The sequence below is a fragment of the Stegostoma tigrinum genome, chromosome 7 (assembly GCF_030684315.1).
Source record: "Stegostoma tigrinum isolate sSteTig4 chromosome 7, sSteTig4.hap1, whole genome shotgun sequence".
In the NCBI taxonomy this organism is placed as follows: Eukaryota; Metazoa; Chordata; class Chondrichthyes; order Orectolobiformes; family Stegostomatidae; genus Stegostoma; species Stegostoma tigrinum.
Window position 1 is genome coordinate 41,932,541 of NC_081360.1, and position 12,976 is coordinate 41,945,516.

The 12,976-nt window shown below is 45.0% G+C and overlaps 1 protein-coding gene across 4 annotated transcripts in view; it reads right to left on the reverse strand.

Annotated features, from left to right (window-relative positions):
* The window catches only part of ppp1r1c (protein phosphatase 1, regulatory (inhibitor) subunit 1C), a 118,157-nt gene that overhangs the window by 59,034 nt on the left and 46,147 nt on the right, over window positions 1-12,976 (reverse strand). For all 4 annotated transcript variants that reach the window (XM_048534615.2, XM_048534613.2, XM_059647663.1 and 1 more), the window contains one exon: window positions 626-686. In XM_048534615.2, coding sequence (XP_048390572.1) covers window positions 626-686 — 61 coding nt within the window. The remainder of the gene's footprint in view (window positions 1-625; window positions 687-12,976) is intronic.

The window sequence follows — 12,976 nt, forward strand, 5'->3', positions numbered from 1 at the left end:
TTTCTCCTTTAATGTCTAGTTTCAAATCCCTTACTGCGAACAGATTGTTCAAAATGAGTGAAAAAGAACTTCCTGCTGGCCACCCTTGTGAATGCGTATCCACTGCAGGGAAACATGGCTGCTCGGTCAGAAAAAAAAATGCACTTTAAGTGATGGTGTCAATGGCAGAAGAAATCTTCAATTTCCATTCTAATTTAACCTTCCCATTCTATATTCATGAGGCACTAAATGTGGAGAAACGGAATTGACTCTCGCAATGGTGACCTTTGTCCTGCTATCTGTAATAAATAAGTAAAATAATGATTTTTCACGTGGCCAGATCTAATTACAATTAATTTAGATTTCTGTCTGATTCTGGGTGAAAGTGACAAAATAAGGATGGCAAAATCACCAGTAAGTTAATTTGCTGCATGTGTAAAGCCAATAGGTTGATGAATCACTTATTACTAATTCATTGCAAATCTTTTAATTTGTTCACTGCTTTTTTTTGGATGAGAACTAGTTCAACCCAGTTCACAATGGAAGGACTTGCTGACGTAAGCTAGGACTGAAGAGCTCCAATCAGCTTTAGCTAATGGGCAGTACATATGCACAAGCAGAATTTGGAACAGTACCTGAACAGTACCTTTCATAGTTGGAGGTGTATATACACTCTTCTTTCTTTGTTGAGGTGACATCTCAGCATTCTGGAAATTAAAACAAAAACACATCAATGTTATTCAGTCAGTGGGACTGCACAGATTTACTAATCAATCCTGAGGAGTATACGGAAAGACTCAGAATATATTAGTGATAAACCTTTCTAAAAATTATGAGCTAGTCAAAATAGCAAAAATGTATGCTTACTTTGACAAACCATTTTTATTACCAACGGGAACATGTGATGCGACAAGCTATTAAGGGTAGGAATAGGAGGATGGAACAGATGAATGCTTGGCTGAGGAGCTGGTGTTGGAGAGAAGGATTCACATTTTTGTATCATTGGAATCTTTTCTGGGGTAGATGTAACCTGTACAAGAAGGGCCTGAATTGGAAGAGGACTAATATACTGGCAGGAAAATTTACTAAAGCTGTACCGAGGATTTAAACAAGTGAGGGGCTGGGCATGTTTGGGGACCCAGGGAGATGGCGAGAAATAAGATCAGTCTGAGACTAGTACAGTTGGGAAAAGGAGCAAGTCAAATAACCAGAGACAATGGGAACTGCAGATGCTGGAGAATCCAAGATAACAAAGTGTGAAGCTGGATGAACACGGCAGGCCAAGCAGCATCTCAGGAGCACAAAAGCTGACGTTTCAGGCCTAGAACCTTCATCAGAAAAGGGGGATGGGGAGAGGGAACTGAAATAAATAGGGAGAGAGGGGGAGGCAGACTGAAGTTAGATAGGTGGAGAGGAGTGTATAGGTGGGGAGGGGATAGTTCAGTCCGGGGAGGACGGACAGGTCAAGGGGGCGGGATGAGGTTAGTAGGTAGGAAATGGAGGTGCGGCTTGAGGTGGCAGGAGGGGATAGGTGAGAGGAAGAACAGGTTAGGGAGGTGGGGGCGAGCTGGGCTGGTTTTCGGATGCAATGGGGGAAGGGGGAGATTTTGAAGCTGGTGAAGTCCACATTGATACCATTGGGCTGCAGGGTTCCCAAGCGGAATATGAGTTGCTGTTCCTGCAACCTTCGGGTGGCATCATTGTGGCACTGGAGGAGGCCCATGATGGACATGTCATCTAAAGAATGGGAGGGGGAGTTAAAATGGTTCACGACTGGGAGGTGCAGTTGTTTATTGCAAACTGAGCGGAGGTGTTCTGCAAAGCGGTCCCCAAGCCTCTGCTTGATTCCCCCAATGTAGAGGAAGCCACACGGGTACAGTAGATACAGTATGCTACATTGGCAGATGTGCAGGTGAACCTCTGCTTAATATGGCAAGTCATCCTGGGGCCTGGGATGGGGGTGAGGGAGGAGGTGTGGGGACAAGTGTAGCATTTCCTGCGGTTGCAGGGGAAGGTGCCGGGTGTGGTGGGGTTGGAGGGGAGTGTGGAGCGGACAAGGGAGTCACAGAGAGAGTGGTCTCTCCGGAAGGCAGACAAGGGTGGGGATAGAAAAATGTCTTGGGTGGTGGGGTCGGATTCTAGATGGTGGAAGTGTCGGAGGATGATGCATTGTATCTGGAGGTTGGTGGGGTGGTGTGTGAGAACGAGGGGGATCCTCTTTGGGAGGTTGTGGCGGGGGCAGGGTGTGAGGGATGTGTTGCGGGAAATGCGGGAGACGTGGTCAAGGGCGTTCGCGACCACTGTGGGGGGAAAGTTGCGGTCCTTGATGAACCTGGACATCTGGGATGTGCGGGAGTGGAATGCCTCATCCTGGGAGCAGATGTGGCGGAGGCAAAGGAATTGGGAATAGGGGATGGAATTTTTGCAGGGGGGTGGGTGGGAGGAGGTGTAGTCCAGGTAGCTGTGGGAGTCGGTGGGCTTGAAATGGACATCAGTTACTAGCTGGTTGCCTGAGATGGAGACAGAGAGGTCCAGGAAGGTGAGGGATGTGTTGGAGATGGCCCAGGTGAATTTGAGGTTGGGGAGGAAAGTGTTAGTGAAGTGGATGAATTGTTTGAGCTCCTCTTGGGAGCAAGAGGCGGCGTCGATACTGTCATCAATGTAACGGAGGAAGAGGTGGCGTTTGGGGCCAGTGTAGGTACGGAAGAGGGGTTGTTCCACGTAACCTACAAAGAGGCAGGCATAGCTGGGGCCCATGCGGGTACCCATGGCCACCCCCTTTGTCTGTAGGCAGTGGAAGGAATCGAAAGAGAAGTTGTTGAGGGTGAGGACATGTTCGGCTAGACGGATGAGGCTGTCGGTGGAGGGGGACTGGTCGGGCCTGCGGGACAGGAAGAAGCGGAGACCCTTAAGGGCATCTGCATGAGGAATGCAGGTGTATAGGGACTGGACGTCCATGGTGAAAATGAGGTGTTGGGGGCCAGGGAGTTGGAAGTTCTGGAGGAGATGGAGGGCATGGGTGGTGTCACGGATGTAAGTGGGGAGTTCCTGGACCAAGGGGGAGAAAATGGAGTCCAGATAGGTGGAGATGAGTTCGGTGGGCAGGAACAGGCTGAGATCATCGTTCGAACAGGGCAGGCGGGTTTGTGGATTTTGGGAAGGAGGTGGGAACGGGCCATGCGGGGTTGGGGAGAAATGAGGTTGGAGGCTGTGGGTGGAAGGTCACCTGAGGTGATGAGGTCATGGATGGTGTTGGAAATGATGGTTTGGTGCTCGGTGTTGAGGTCATGATCAAGGGGGCGGTAGGAGGAAGTGTTGGAGAGTTGGCATTTGATGTCAATAACCAGAGCAGGCAGGAACAAAACAGAGGATGAGGTAAGACTGATAAAATAAACTGCATTTACTTCAATGCAGGAGGCCTAACAAGAAAGGCAGATGAACTCAGGGCATGGTTGGGAACATAGGATTGGGATATCATAGTGATTACAGAGACATGGCTCAGGGATAGACGGGACTGGCAGCTTAATATTCCAGAGTACAGATGTAAAAGAAAGGATAGAAAGTGGGTGGGCAAAAGAGGAGGGGGAATGATATTTTTGATTAGTGATAACATTACATTTGGATTTAGGAAACGTAGTACTGGGAGAATATCCAGTGATGTTTATTTGGGTGGAACTGAGAAATAAGAAAGAGATGATTACCTTGTTGGGATTGTACTATAGATCCTCTAACAGACAGCAGGAAATTGAGAAACAAATTTGTGAGGAGATCTCAGTTATCTGTAAGAATAATAGGGGGGTTACGGTAGGGGATTTTAACTTTCCAAACATAAACTGAGACTACCACAGTGTTAAGGCCTTAGATGGAGAGGAATTAAGTGTGTACAGGAAAATTTTCTGATTCAGAATGTGGATGTACTTACTAGAGAAGGAGTAAAACTTGGCCTATTCTTAGAAAATAAGGCATGGCAGGTGACTGAGGTGTCAGTGGGGGAGGACTTTGGGGCCAATGATCATAATTCTATTAGTTTCAAAACCGTGATAGAAAAGGATAGACTGGATTTAAAGTTAAAGTTCTAAATTGGAGGAAGGCTAATTTCGATGATATTAGCGAAGAACTTTCAAAAGTTGATTGAAGGCTGATATTTGCTGGTAAAGGGATGACTGGGAAGTGGGAAGCCTTAAAAAAAAAATGAGATAATGAGAGTCCAGATACAATATGTTCCTGTTATGGTGAACAGCAAGGCTGGTAGGTGTAGGGAATGCTGGATGATGAGTGAAATTGAAGTTTTGGTTCAAAAAAAGAAGGAAACATGTCAGGCACAAACAGAAGAATTCAAGTGAATCCCTAGAAGAGTATAAAGGGGCAGTAGAAATATTCTTAAGAGAGAAATCAGGAGGGTAAAAAGCAGACATGAGATAGCTTTGGCAAATATAGTGAAGGAGAATCCAAAGGGATTCTACAAATACATTAAGAACAAAAGGGAAACTAGAGAGAGAATATTTCTCCTTAAAGACAGCCTTGCTGATCTATGTGTGGAACCATAGGAGATGTGGGAGAAACTAAATGAGTATTTTGCATCAGTGATAACTGTGGAAAAGGTTGTGGAAGCTAGGGAACATGGAGAAATAAATAGTGACATCTTGAAAAATATCCATATTACACAGGAGGAGATGTTGGACATCGTCAACCACATAAAGGTGAATAAAGCCCCAAAGCCTGATCAAGTGTTCCCTAGAACATTGCGGGAAGCTAGGGAAGTGATTGCTGGGCCCCTTGCTGAGATAGTGAATAATCGATAGTCACAGTTGAGGTGCCTGAAGACTGAAGGTTAGATAACACGGTGCCACTGTTTAAGAAAGGTAGTATGGAAAAGCCAGAGATCTATAGACCAGTGAGCATGATATCAGTGGTGGGCAAGTTGTTGGAAGGGAGCCTGAGGGTCAGGATTTACATGTATTTGTAAAGGTAAAGACTGATTAGGGATAGTCAACATGGCTTTGTCTGTGGGAAATCATGTCTCCTGAACTTGATTGAATTTTTTGATGAAGTAACAAAGAGGATTGATGAAGACTGACCAGTGAATATGATCTAAATGGGCTACAGTAAGGCATTCAACAAGGTTCCGCATGGTATTTTGGTTAGCAAGTTAGATCATATAGAATACAGGGAGAATTAACTATTGGATATAGGACTGGCTTGAAGGTAGAAAAAAATTTGTTGGTGGTGGAAGGTTGCTCTTCTGACTAGAGAACTGTGACCAGCGGTGTGCCACAGAAATTGATGCTGGGTTCCTGCTTTTCGCCATTTATATCAATGATCTGGATATGAATATGAGGTATGGTTAGTAATGCACCATTGCATTCTTTGCTGCCGGTGTGGCCTCCTCTATATCAGAAGGACAAAGCACGGACTTGATGACCAATATATGGAGCATCTGTACTCTGTATGCTCCAATCAATAACACCTTCCAGCTTCCAGCCATTTCAACTCCCCCTCCCGCCCCCTTAGGGACATGCCCATCCTGGGACTCCTCCACTGTCACAATGGGGCCACTCGTAAACTGGGGGAGCAACACTTTATATTCTGCCTCAGGACCTTGCAGCTCAATGGCCTCAACAGCTTCAAAATTTCCTCACCCCCAGCCTCATCGTCGCCTCCTTGACCTCACACAACCTGGCCATCTTCTTTCTCACCTATCTGCTCCACCCTTCCCATAGGCCAATCTTTACAACCCCTTATTTGCATCCACCTATCACCATCCCACCTACCTTCGCCCAGCCCCAGCCCCCTCGCTCTATTTATTTCTGAGCTGCTTTCCCCCTCACCAGTCCTGACCCAAAACGGCGAATTCCCTGCTTCTCAGATGCTGTCTGAACTGCTGTGCTCTGCCAGCTCCACATTTTATCAACTCTGACTTCCAGCATCTGTAGTCCTTGCTATCTCCAGGTGTTGTTAGTAACTTTGCAGATGGCACTAAAATGGGTGGTGGTTTGCAAAGAAGGTTCTCTGAGTTCCAGAGGACCTTGATCAGATGGGCTGATGGGCCAAGGAGTGGGAGATGGAATTTAATTTAGACAAATGTGAGGTGCTACAGTTTGGAAAGACAAATCAGGCAGGCTTTATACACTTAATGACAAGGTCCTGGTGACTGCTGCTGAGCAAAGAGACCTTGGAGTCCAGGTTCATAGTTCCTTGAAAGTGGAGTTTCAGTTAGACAGGATAGTGAAGAAAGTATTTGGTATGCTTGCTTTATTCGGTAGTGCATTGGGTACAAGGATTTGGGAGGTTTATGTTGTGGCTGTAAATGACATTGGTTAGGCTACTTTTGGAGTAGTGCATTCAGTTCTGGCCTCCCTGCTATTGGAAGGATGTTGTAAAACTTGAATTCATTCAGAAAAGATTCACAAGGATGTTGCCAAGTTTGGACGGTCTGGGTTATAGGGAGAGGCTGAATAGGCCATAACTATTTTCTCTGGAGCATCAGAAGCTTGAGAGGTGACCTTACAGAAGTTTATAGAATCATGAGGGGCATGAATAGGGTGACTAGCCAATGCCTTTTTCCTAGGGTGGGGGGGGGGGGGGGCAAAAATAGAGGGCATTGGTTTAAATTGAGAGCGGAAGGATATAAAAGGGGTCTAAGGGGCAACATTTTCACACAGAAGGTGGTGCATGTATGGAATGAGCTGCCAGAGGAAGTGGTGGAGGCTGGTACAATTACAACATTTTAAAAGGCATCTGGATGGATATACAAATAGCAAGAGTTTAGAGGATCAGGGCCAAATGGTGGCAAAGGGGATGAGATTAATTTAGGATAGCTGGTCAGCTTGGACAAGTTGGACCAAAGGGTCCATTTCCTTGCTGTACATCTCTATGAATCTGTGAGAAGCAAGAAATATTCTACCCCAGTGGTTCTATTAAAAACATCCTGTTATTTGTGATCACACATTTATCTCACAAACCTGAACCATCTTCACGTTCTCGATGGTGAAATTTCTTTTTCAGTTTGAAATCCTTTTATAAATTTTAGCGCATAAACACTTCCTAGAAATCATATTAGTGTTCCAAGAATATGAATAAATTTGAATCCTGCTCTCACATTTTCACTTTTTCCAGAATTAATACGGCTCAGCACAATTCTGATCCATAGGAATCAATATTTTAGTTACTGTTACACGGTGAATTGCAAGATGGTGTTACATAATGTTTTATTGTTAAGTCTAAACTTGCACACGTTGTGATGGAGTGGGATGGGGAGTGAGGGAAAGTGATACTGGAAGAGATCAAGAATCAAACTGGATCGGGCTGTGTAAAAGCAGTGGGTTGTAATTTGGGGCCAGCAGTACTCTGCACCCAATAGAGTCTTCCGCACTTTAGTGTTCACCATGTCGATTCAGTTTGCATTAAACGGTACAAGCCAACTTTCTGAACAAAGCAATGAACTAAGTGGAATATATAAACAAAGGTCCTTCAGCTTTCACAAACTGGAAGTGGGAATGCTGGGTTTTTTCAACTTCCTAGCCCAGCCCTGTGATTCTTTTTCCAATCAATCAGCAAACTGACTGCATCCCACTGTTTTTAAAGGGGTCCTCGGCAGTATGCAGTTAAGTCTCTGTTTGATGATCTTATGCTGTAAATATGCTTGCAGCAGATGTTTTGGCCTCTAACGCCGAATATTGATGAGGCAAAAAGACTTTAACAGCTTCAGTACATCATACAAGATCGCCAACCATATGTGTTGCTTTTAAAATGGATATTTTGCAGCATCCTCACTTACAGATAAAGGAAGAGGAGATGCAGTGAACATGACAGTAAAAAATGACAACTGCTGATGCATATAAAGAAAAACTGAGCACTGGAACCCTCACAGCACTCAATTCTTCCACATATGATCTATTGCTTTAGTTGCAGTGTGGAACAATGTTCCCAGAGCCTTCACTTCCACAAATAGAGCATTTAACCTTGAGCAGCAAATGCTCACAGATGGGCACACGCAGCAGTGCCTCTCACTATTAAGATTTAAATGGATCGAGTCATTGTGCGCTGCATCAGAAAACACTTGCAACGTTGGTGAATTTACATTATTCAGCATGCAGCAAATATACTCTTCCGCAAGCGGAATAATTCTGTCATCTTCCCCATGAAAGCAAACAAACCACAAAGAAAGCTCTGGGACTCTGCAAGAGTCCAGGTAATAATTGAAGACAGACAAATTGTTCTCAATCTCTGTACAAAGAACTCAGAATATTCTTGGACAAAAAGAGCAGCTGGTGTGTGACAACAGGCAATAAATAATGCATAGGAGGCAATGGTGTTGTCACAAGATCATTGGGCTAGTAAATAAGACCCCAGGATAATGCTTTGGGGAAATGGGTTCACATCCCAGCGTGGCATGGGTGAAATTTGAATTCAATAAAAGGAGTCCGAATGGAAAGGTGGCCTAATGGTAACCGTTGTCCGTTGTCCCAGTTGGATCACTAATGCTCTTTTGAGGAAAGGAACCTGGTCTGGCCTACATGCAACTCCAGACCCACAGAAATGTGGTTGACTCTTAACTGCTCTCTGCAATAGTCCTAGAAAACAACTCGAGACAGATCAGGGGATAATCAGCAATCGGCAAGTGATGCCCACAGCTCATGAGTGGATGAAGAAAATAAAGGTATATGTGCATTTCCTGGCAGTTTTCATTCAATGCCAGCCTTCAGTTGTCTCTTCCTTCTACCTATTCCATTAGGTCAGTGATTGGCTGCTTCAAGACAAGGATATATAAACTCCTGTGGCTTCATAGGAATTTGAATGCAGAGGCTGAGCAATGTTGCCATCAAAAGCCCCTTCCAGAATACCTGAGGGAGCTCCAGAATCATCTTAGTTTTCCTCCATTCCCCACAAATTGTCATGCAAAACAGACAGTCCTTGTAGCCACTCGTGAAGAAGATAGAGAAGCCTGAGAAGTTGAGGGAGCCAGTCGGTGAAGGGTAATGAGGAGAGTATGAGTTTGAAGTGCTACATCAGTATTAGCTCTGCATCAGTAACTAATTCATAAGGATCTGTTCCACTACCATCCTTCTAATTCCCCAGTAATCCCTCTGGCCTTCACAGTTAATCTTTATACACAGCTATGGGGTGTTCAAAATGCCACAAAGGAAATATGGCCATTATTGTGAGGTGGTTAATCTTGGAGCACTTTAAATGTGTTTGCAATGATTCATTAAAAACTAAAAGATCAACCTTGTGCAAAGATCAAAAAGTCTTAAGTCAGCTGTGGTGAGCAGTCTTGAGGAGTTGTCACCATATTGAGTCCAGTTACATAGAACAGAGAAAAGTACAGCACAGTACAGGCCCTTCGGCCCACGATGTTGTGCCGTGGAATAATCCTAATCCAAAAATAAAATAACCTAACCTACATTCCCCTCAATTCACTGCTGTCCATGTGCATGTCCAGCAGTCGCTTAAATGTCACTAATGACTCCGCTTCCACGACTTCCACTGGCAAAGTATTCCATCCGCTCACAACTCTCTGGGTGAAGAACCTCCCTCTGACGTCTCCTCTATACCTTCCTCCTAACACCTTAAAACTATGACCCCTTGTGGCAGTCAATCCTGTCCTGGGGGAAAAGTTTCTGGCTATCGACTCTATCCATGCCCCTCATTACCTTGTACGCCTCGATCAGGTCACCTCTCTTCCTCCTTCTCTCCAGAGAGAAAAGTCCGAGCTCAGTCAACCTCTCCTCGTAAGACAAGCCCTCCAATCCAGGCAGCATCCTGGTAAACCTCCTTTGCACCCTCTCCAAAGCCTCCACATCTTTCCTATAATAGGGCGACCAGAACTGGACACAATATTCTAAGTGTGGTCTCACCAGGGTTTTGTAGAGCTGCAGCATAATCTCACGGCTCTTAAACTCGATTCCCCCTGTTAATGAAAGCCAAAACACCATATGCTTTCTTAACAATCTTATCCACTTGGGTGGCAACTTTGAGGGAGCTATGCACTTGAACACCAAGATCCCGCTGTTCCTCCACACTGCCGAGAATCCTGCCTTTAATACTATATTCAGGATTTAAGTTCGACCCTTCCAAAATGCATCACTTTGCATTTGTCCAGGTTGAACTCCATCTGCCATTTCTCAGCCCAGCTCTGCATTCTGTCAATGTCTCGCTGAAGCCTGCAATAGCCCTCGATACTATCAACAGTACCTCCAACCTTTGTGTCATCAGCAAACATACTAACCCACCCCTCAACCTCCTCACCCAAGTCATTTATAAAAACTACAAAGAGCAGAGGCCCAAGAACAGAGCCCTGCGGGACACCACTCAGCACTGACCTCCAGGCAGAATACTAATCATCTACAACCACTCTCTGCCTCCTGTCAGCCAACTAATTCTGAATCCAGACAGCCAAATCACCCTGTATCCCATACTTCCTGACTTTATGAATGAGCCTGCCATGGGGAACCTCATCAAATGCCTTGCTGAAGTCCATGTACAACACATCCACTGCTCGACCTTCGTCAACCTGTCTCGTGATTTCCTCAAAGAACTCAATAAGATTTGTAAGGCATGACTTGCCCCTCACAAAGCCATGCTGACTCCCTTTAATCATGTTATGCTTTTCCAAATAGTCATAAATCCTATCCCTCAGAATTCTTTCCAAAACCTTGCTGACCACAGATGTAAGACTGACTGGTCTGTAATTCCCAGGGATTTCCCTATTCCCTTTCTTGAAAAGAGGAACAACATTTGCCTCCCTCCAATCTTCCGGTACGACTCCCGTGGAGAGTGAGGAAGCAAAGATCTTCGCCAGCGGCCTAGCAACCTCCTTTCTCGCTTCCTGGAGCAACCTCGGATAAATCTGGTTTGGCTCTGGGGACTTATCAATCTTAATGTTTGCCAAAATTTCCAGCACATCAACTTCCTCAATCTTGATCTGTTCAAGTCTGTTTTCCTGCTCCTCAAAGTTCTCATTCACAACAAGGTCCCTTTCCTTAGTGAAAACCGAAGCAAAAAACTCATTTAGGCTTTCCTCTATCTACTCAGACTCCACACACAAGTTCCCTACGCTATCCCTGATCGGCCCTACCTTCTCCCTGATCATTCTCTTATTCCTCACGTATGAGTAAAATGCCTTCGGGTTCTCCCTAATCCTTCCTGCCAAGCCTTTTTCGTGCCCCCTCCTGGCCCTCCTCAGTCTACTTTTGAGCTCCTTCCGAGCAAGCCTGTAATCCTCTAAAGCTGTGCTAGACCCTTGCTTCCTCCACCTTACGTACGCTGCCTTTTTCTTTTTGACGAGAGGCACCTCTGTTCCCGTCATCCAAGACTCCTTAATCTTACCCCTTCTTACCTGTCTCAGAGGAGAAAATTTATGCATCACTCGCAGCAACTGCTCCTGAAACAGTCTCCACATTTCTGCTGTGCCCTTTCTGTGGAACAATTGCTCCAATCTGTACTTCCCAACTCCTGCCTGATTGCGTCATAGTTTCCTTTTCCCCAGTTAAAAATCTTCCCCTGGTAACTGCTCCTTTCCCCTTCCATGGCTATGGTAAATGTGAGGCTGTTGTGGTCACTGTCACCAAAGTGTTCTCCCACCAGGAGATCTGACACCTGTCCTAGCTCATTGACGAGCACCAAATCCAAAATGGCCTCCCCCCTCATTGGCCTGTCCACATACTGAGTAAGGAAACCCTCCTGAACACACCTGACAAAAACGGCTCCATCCAAACCATCTGCACGAAGGAGGTTCCAATCAATACTGGGAAAGTTGAAGTCACCCATAACAACAACCCTGCTACGTTTGCACTTTTCAACAATCTGCCGGCCAATGAGTTCTTCGATCTCCCTACTGCTATTTGGGGGAGGGGAGAGGAAGTGGGAGGAGGGGATAGGTGGGAGGAAGGACAGGTTAGTGGGGTGGGGACAAGCAGGGCTGGTTTTGGAATGTGGAAGGGGGATGGGAGATTTCGAAACTTTGAACAGAGGACACTATTTCTGTTTAGGGAGGGATAAAAGTTAGCAGCTTGTCACAGGGGTAGGCAGGGAGGGTAATGTGAGAGCAAAACAGGGCCACATTATCATGCATGGTATATGTGGGAGAGAATTTATTGAGAAGAGGGTAAGATGATCAAACCTTTGATGGAACAGATGATCTGGTTCCATTGTGTGCTGTTTGTAATAACCAAGGCAAGTCCTTCCTAATGTGGAAAAGACTTGGAAGAAATATCTCCAGTATGTTCCTGTTCCATATTGTGCACCAGTTTATTGCTTCGTGAAAAGTTATAAAGGTATTGATATCATGTCAGAATAATGTTGCAGGAAACTTGGCAGAACAGTGAAGAACTAAGAGCCAAGATTGGGTGGGAAAGGTAGATTGTAAAGGCAGGATCAGGTTTAGAGTTTGCCAGCAGCACCCAAAGGAAATTAGTAAAGTGAGCACCCTACTCTGCTTTTATGCTCTACGCCACGTTAACTTATCGTCCAAAACACTGCTATCTGCGTCCTTACTCCCACAGTATCATTCCCCTTTCATTTCTGTGCTCACTAATCTACATTTTCTTCTGGTCAACTAGGGCTTTCATTTTAAAATTATGATCCTAGTTTTCACATTCCTCCATTCTCTTCGTATCTCTGTAATCAGATCCATAACACTCAAAGATATCTACGTCCAGCTAATTCTGGCCTCTTGAGCATCTACAACATTAATTTCACCACCACCGGTATCAGCTGCCTAGAACCAAAGCTCTGGAATGCCCTCCCTAAATCTCTCACTTCCTTTCAGTCTTTAAAACCTCTATCTTTGATGTTTCAGGTTATCTATTCGAATCTCTCCTTATGGAGCTTAATGTCAAATTTTATTTGATAAGTCTCCTATAAAGCCCCTTGGAACATTTTACAAAGCGCAAATCACTGCCAAAATGTAAGATATCGGTGCTGCTGCTAGAAAAAAAAGTGATGGGAATGGGGAAGGTAAGGGTTGTGAGTATTGAAACAATAAGTAGTGTGAGGT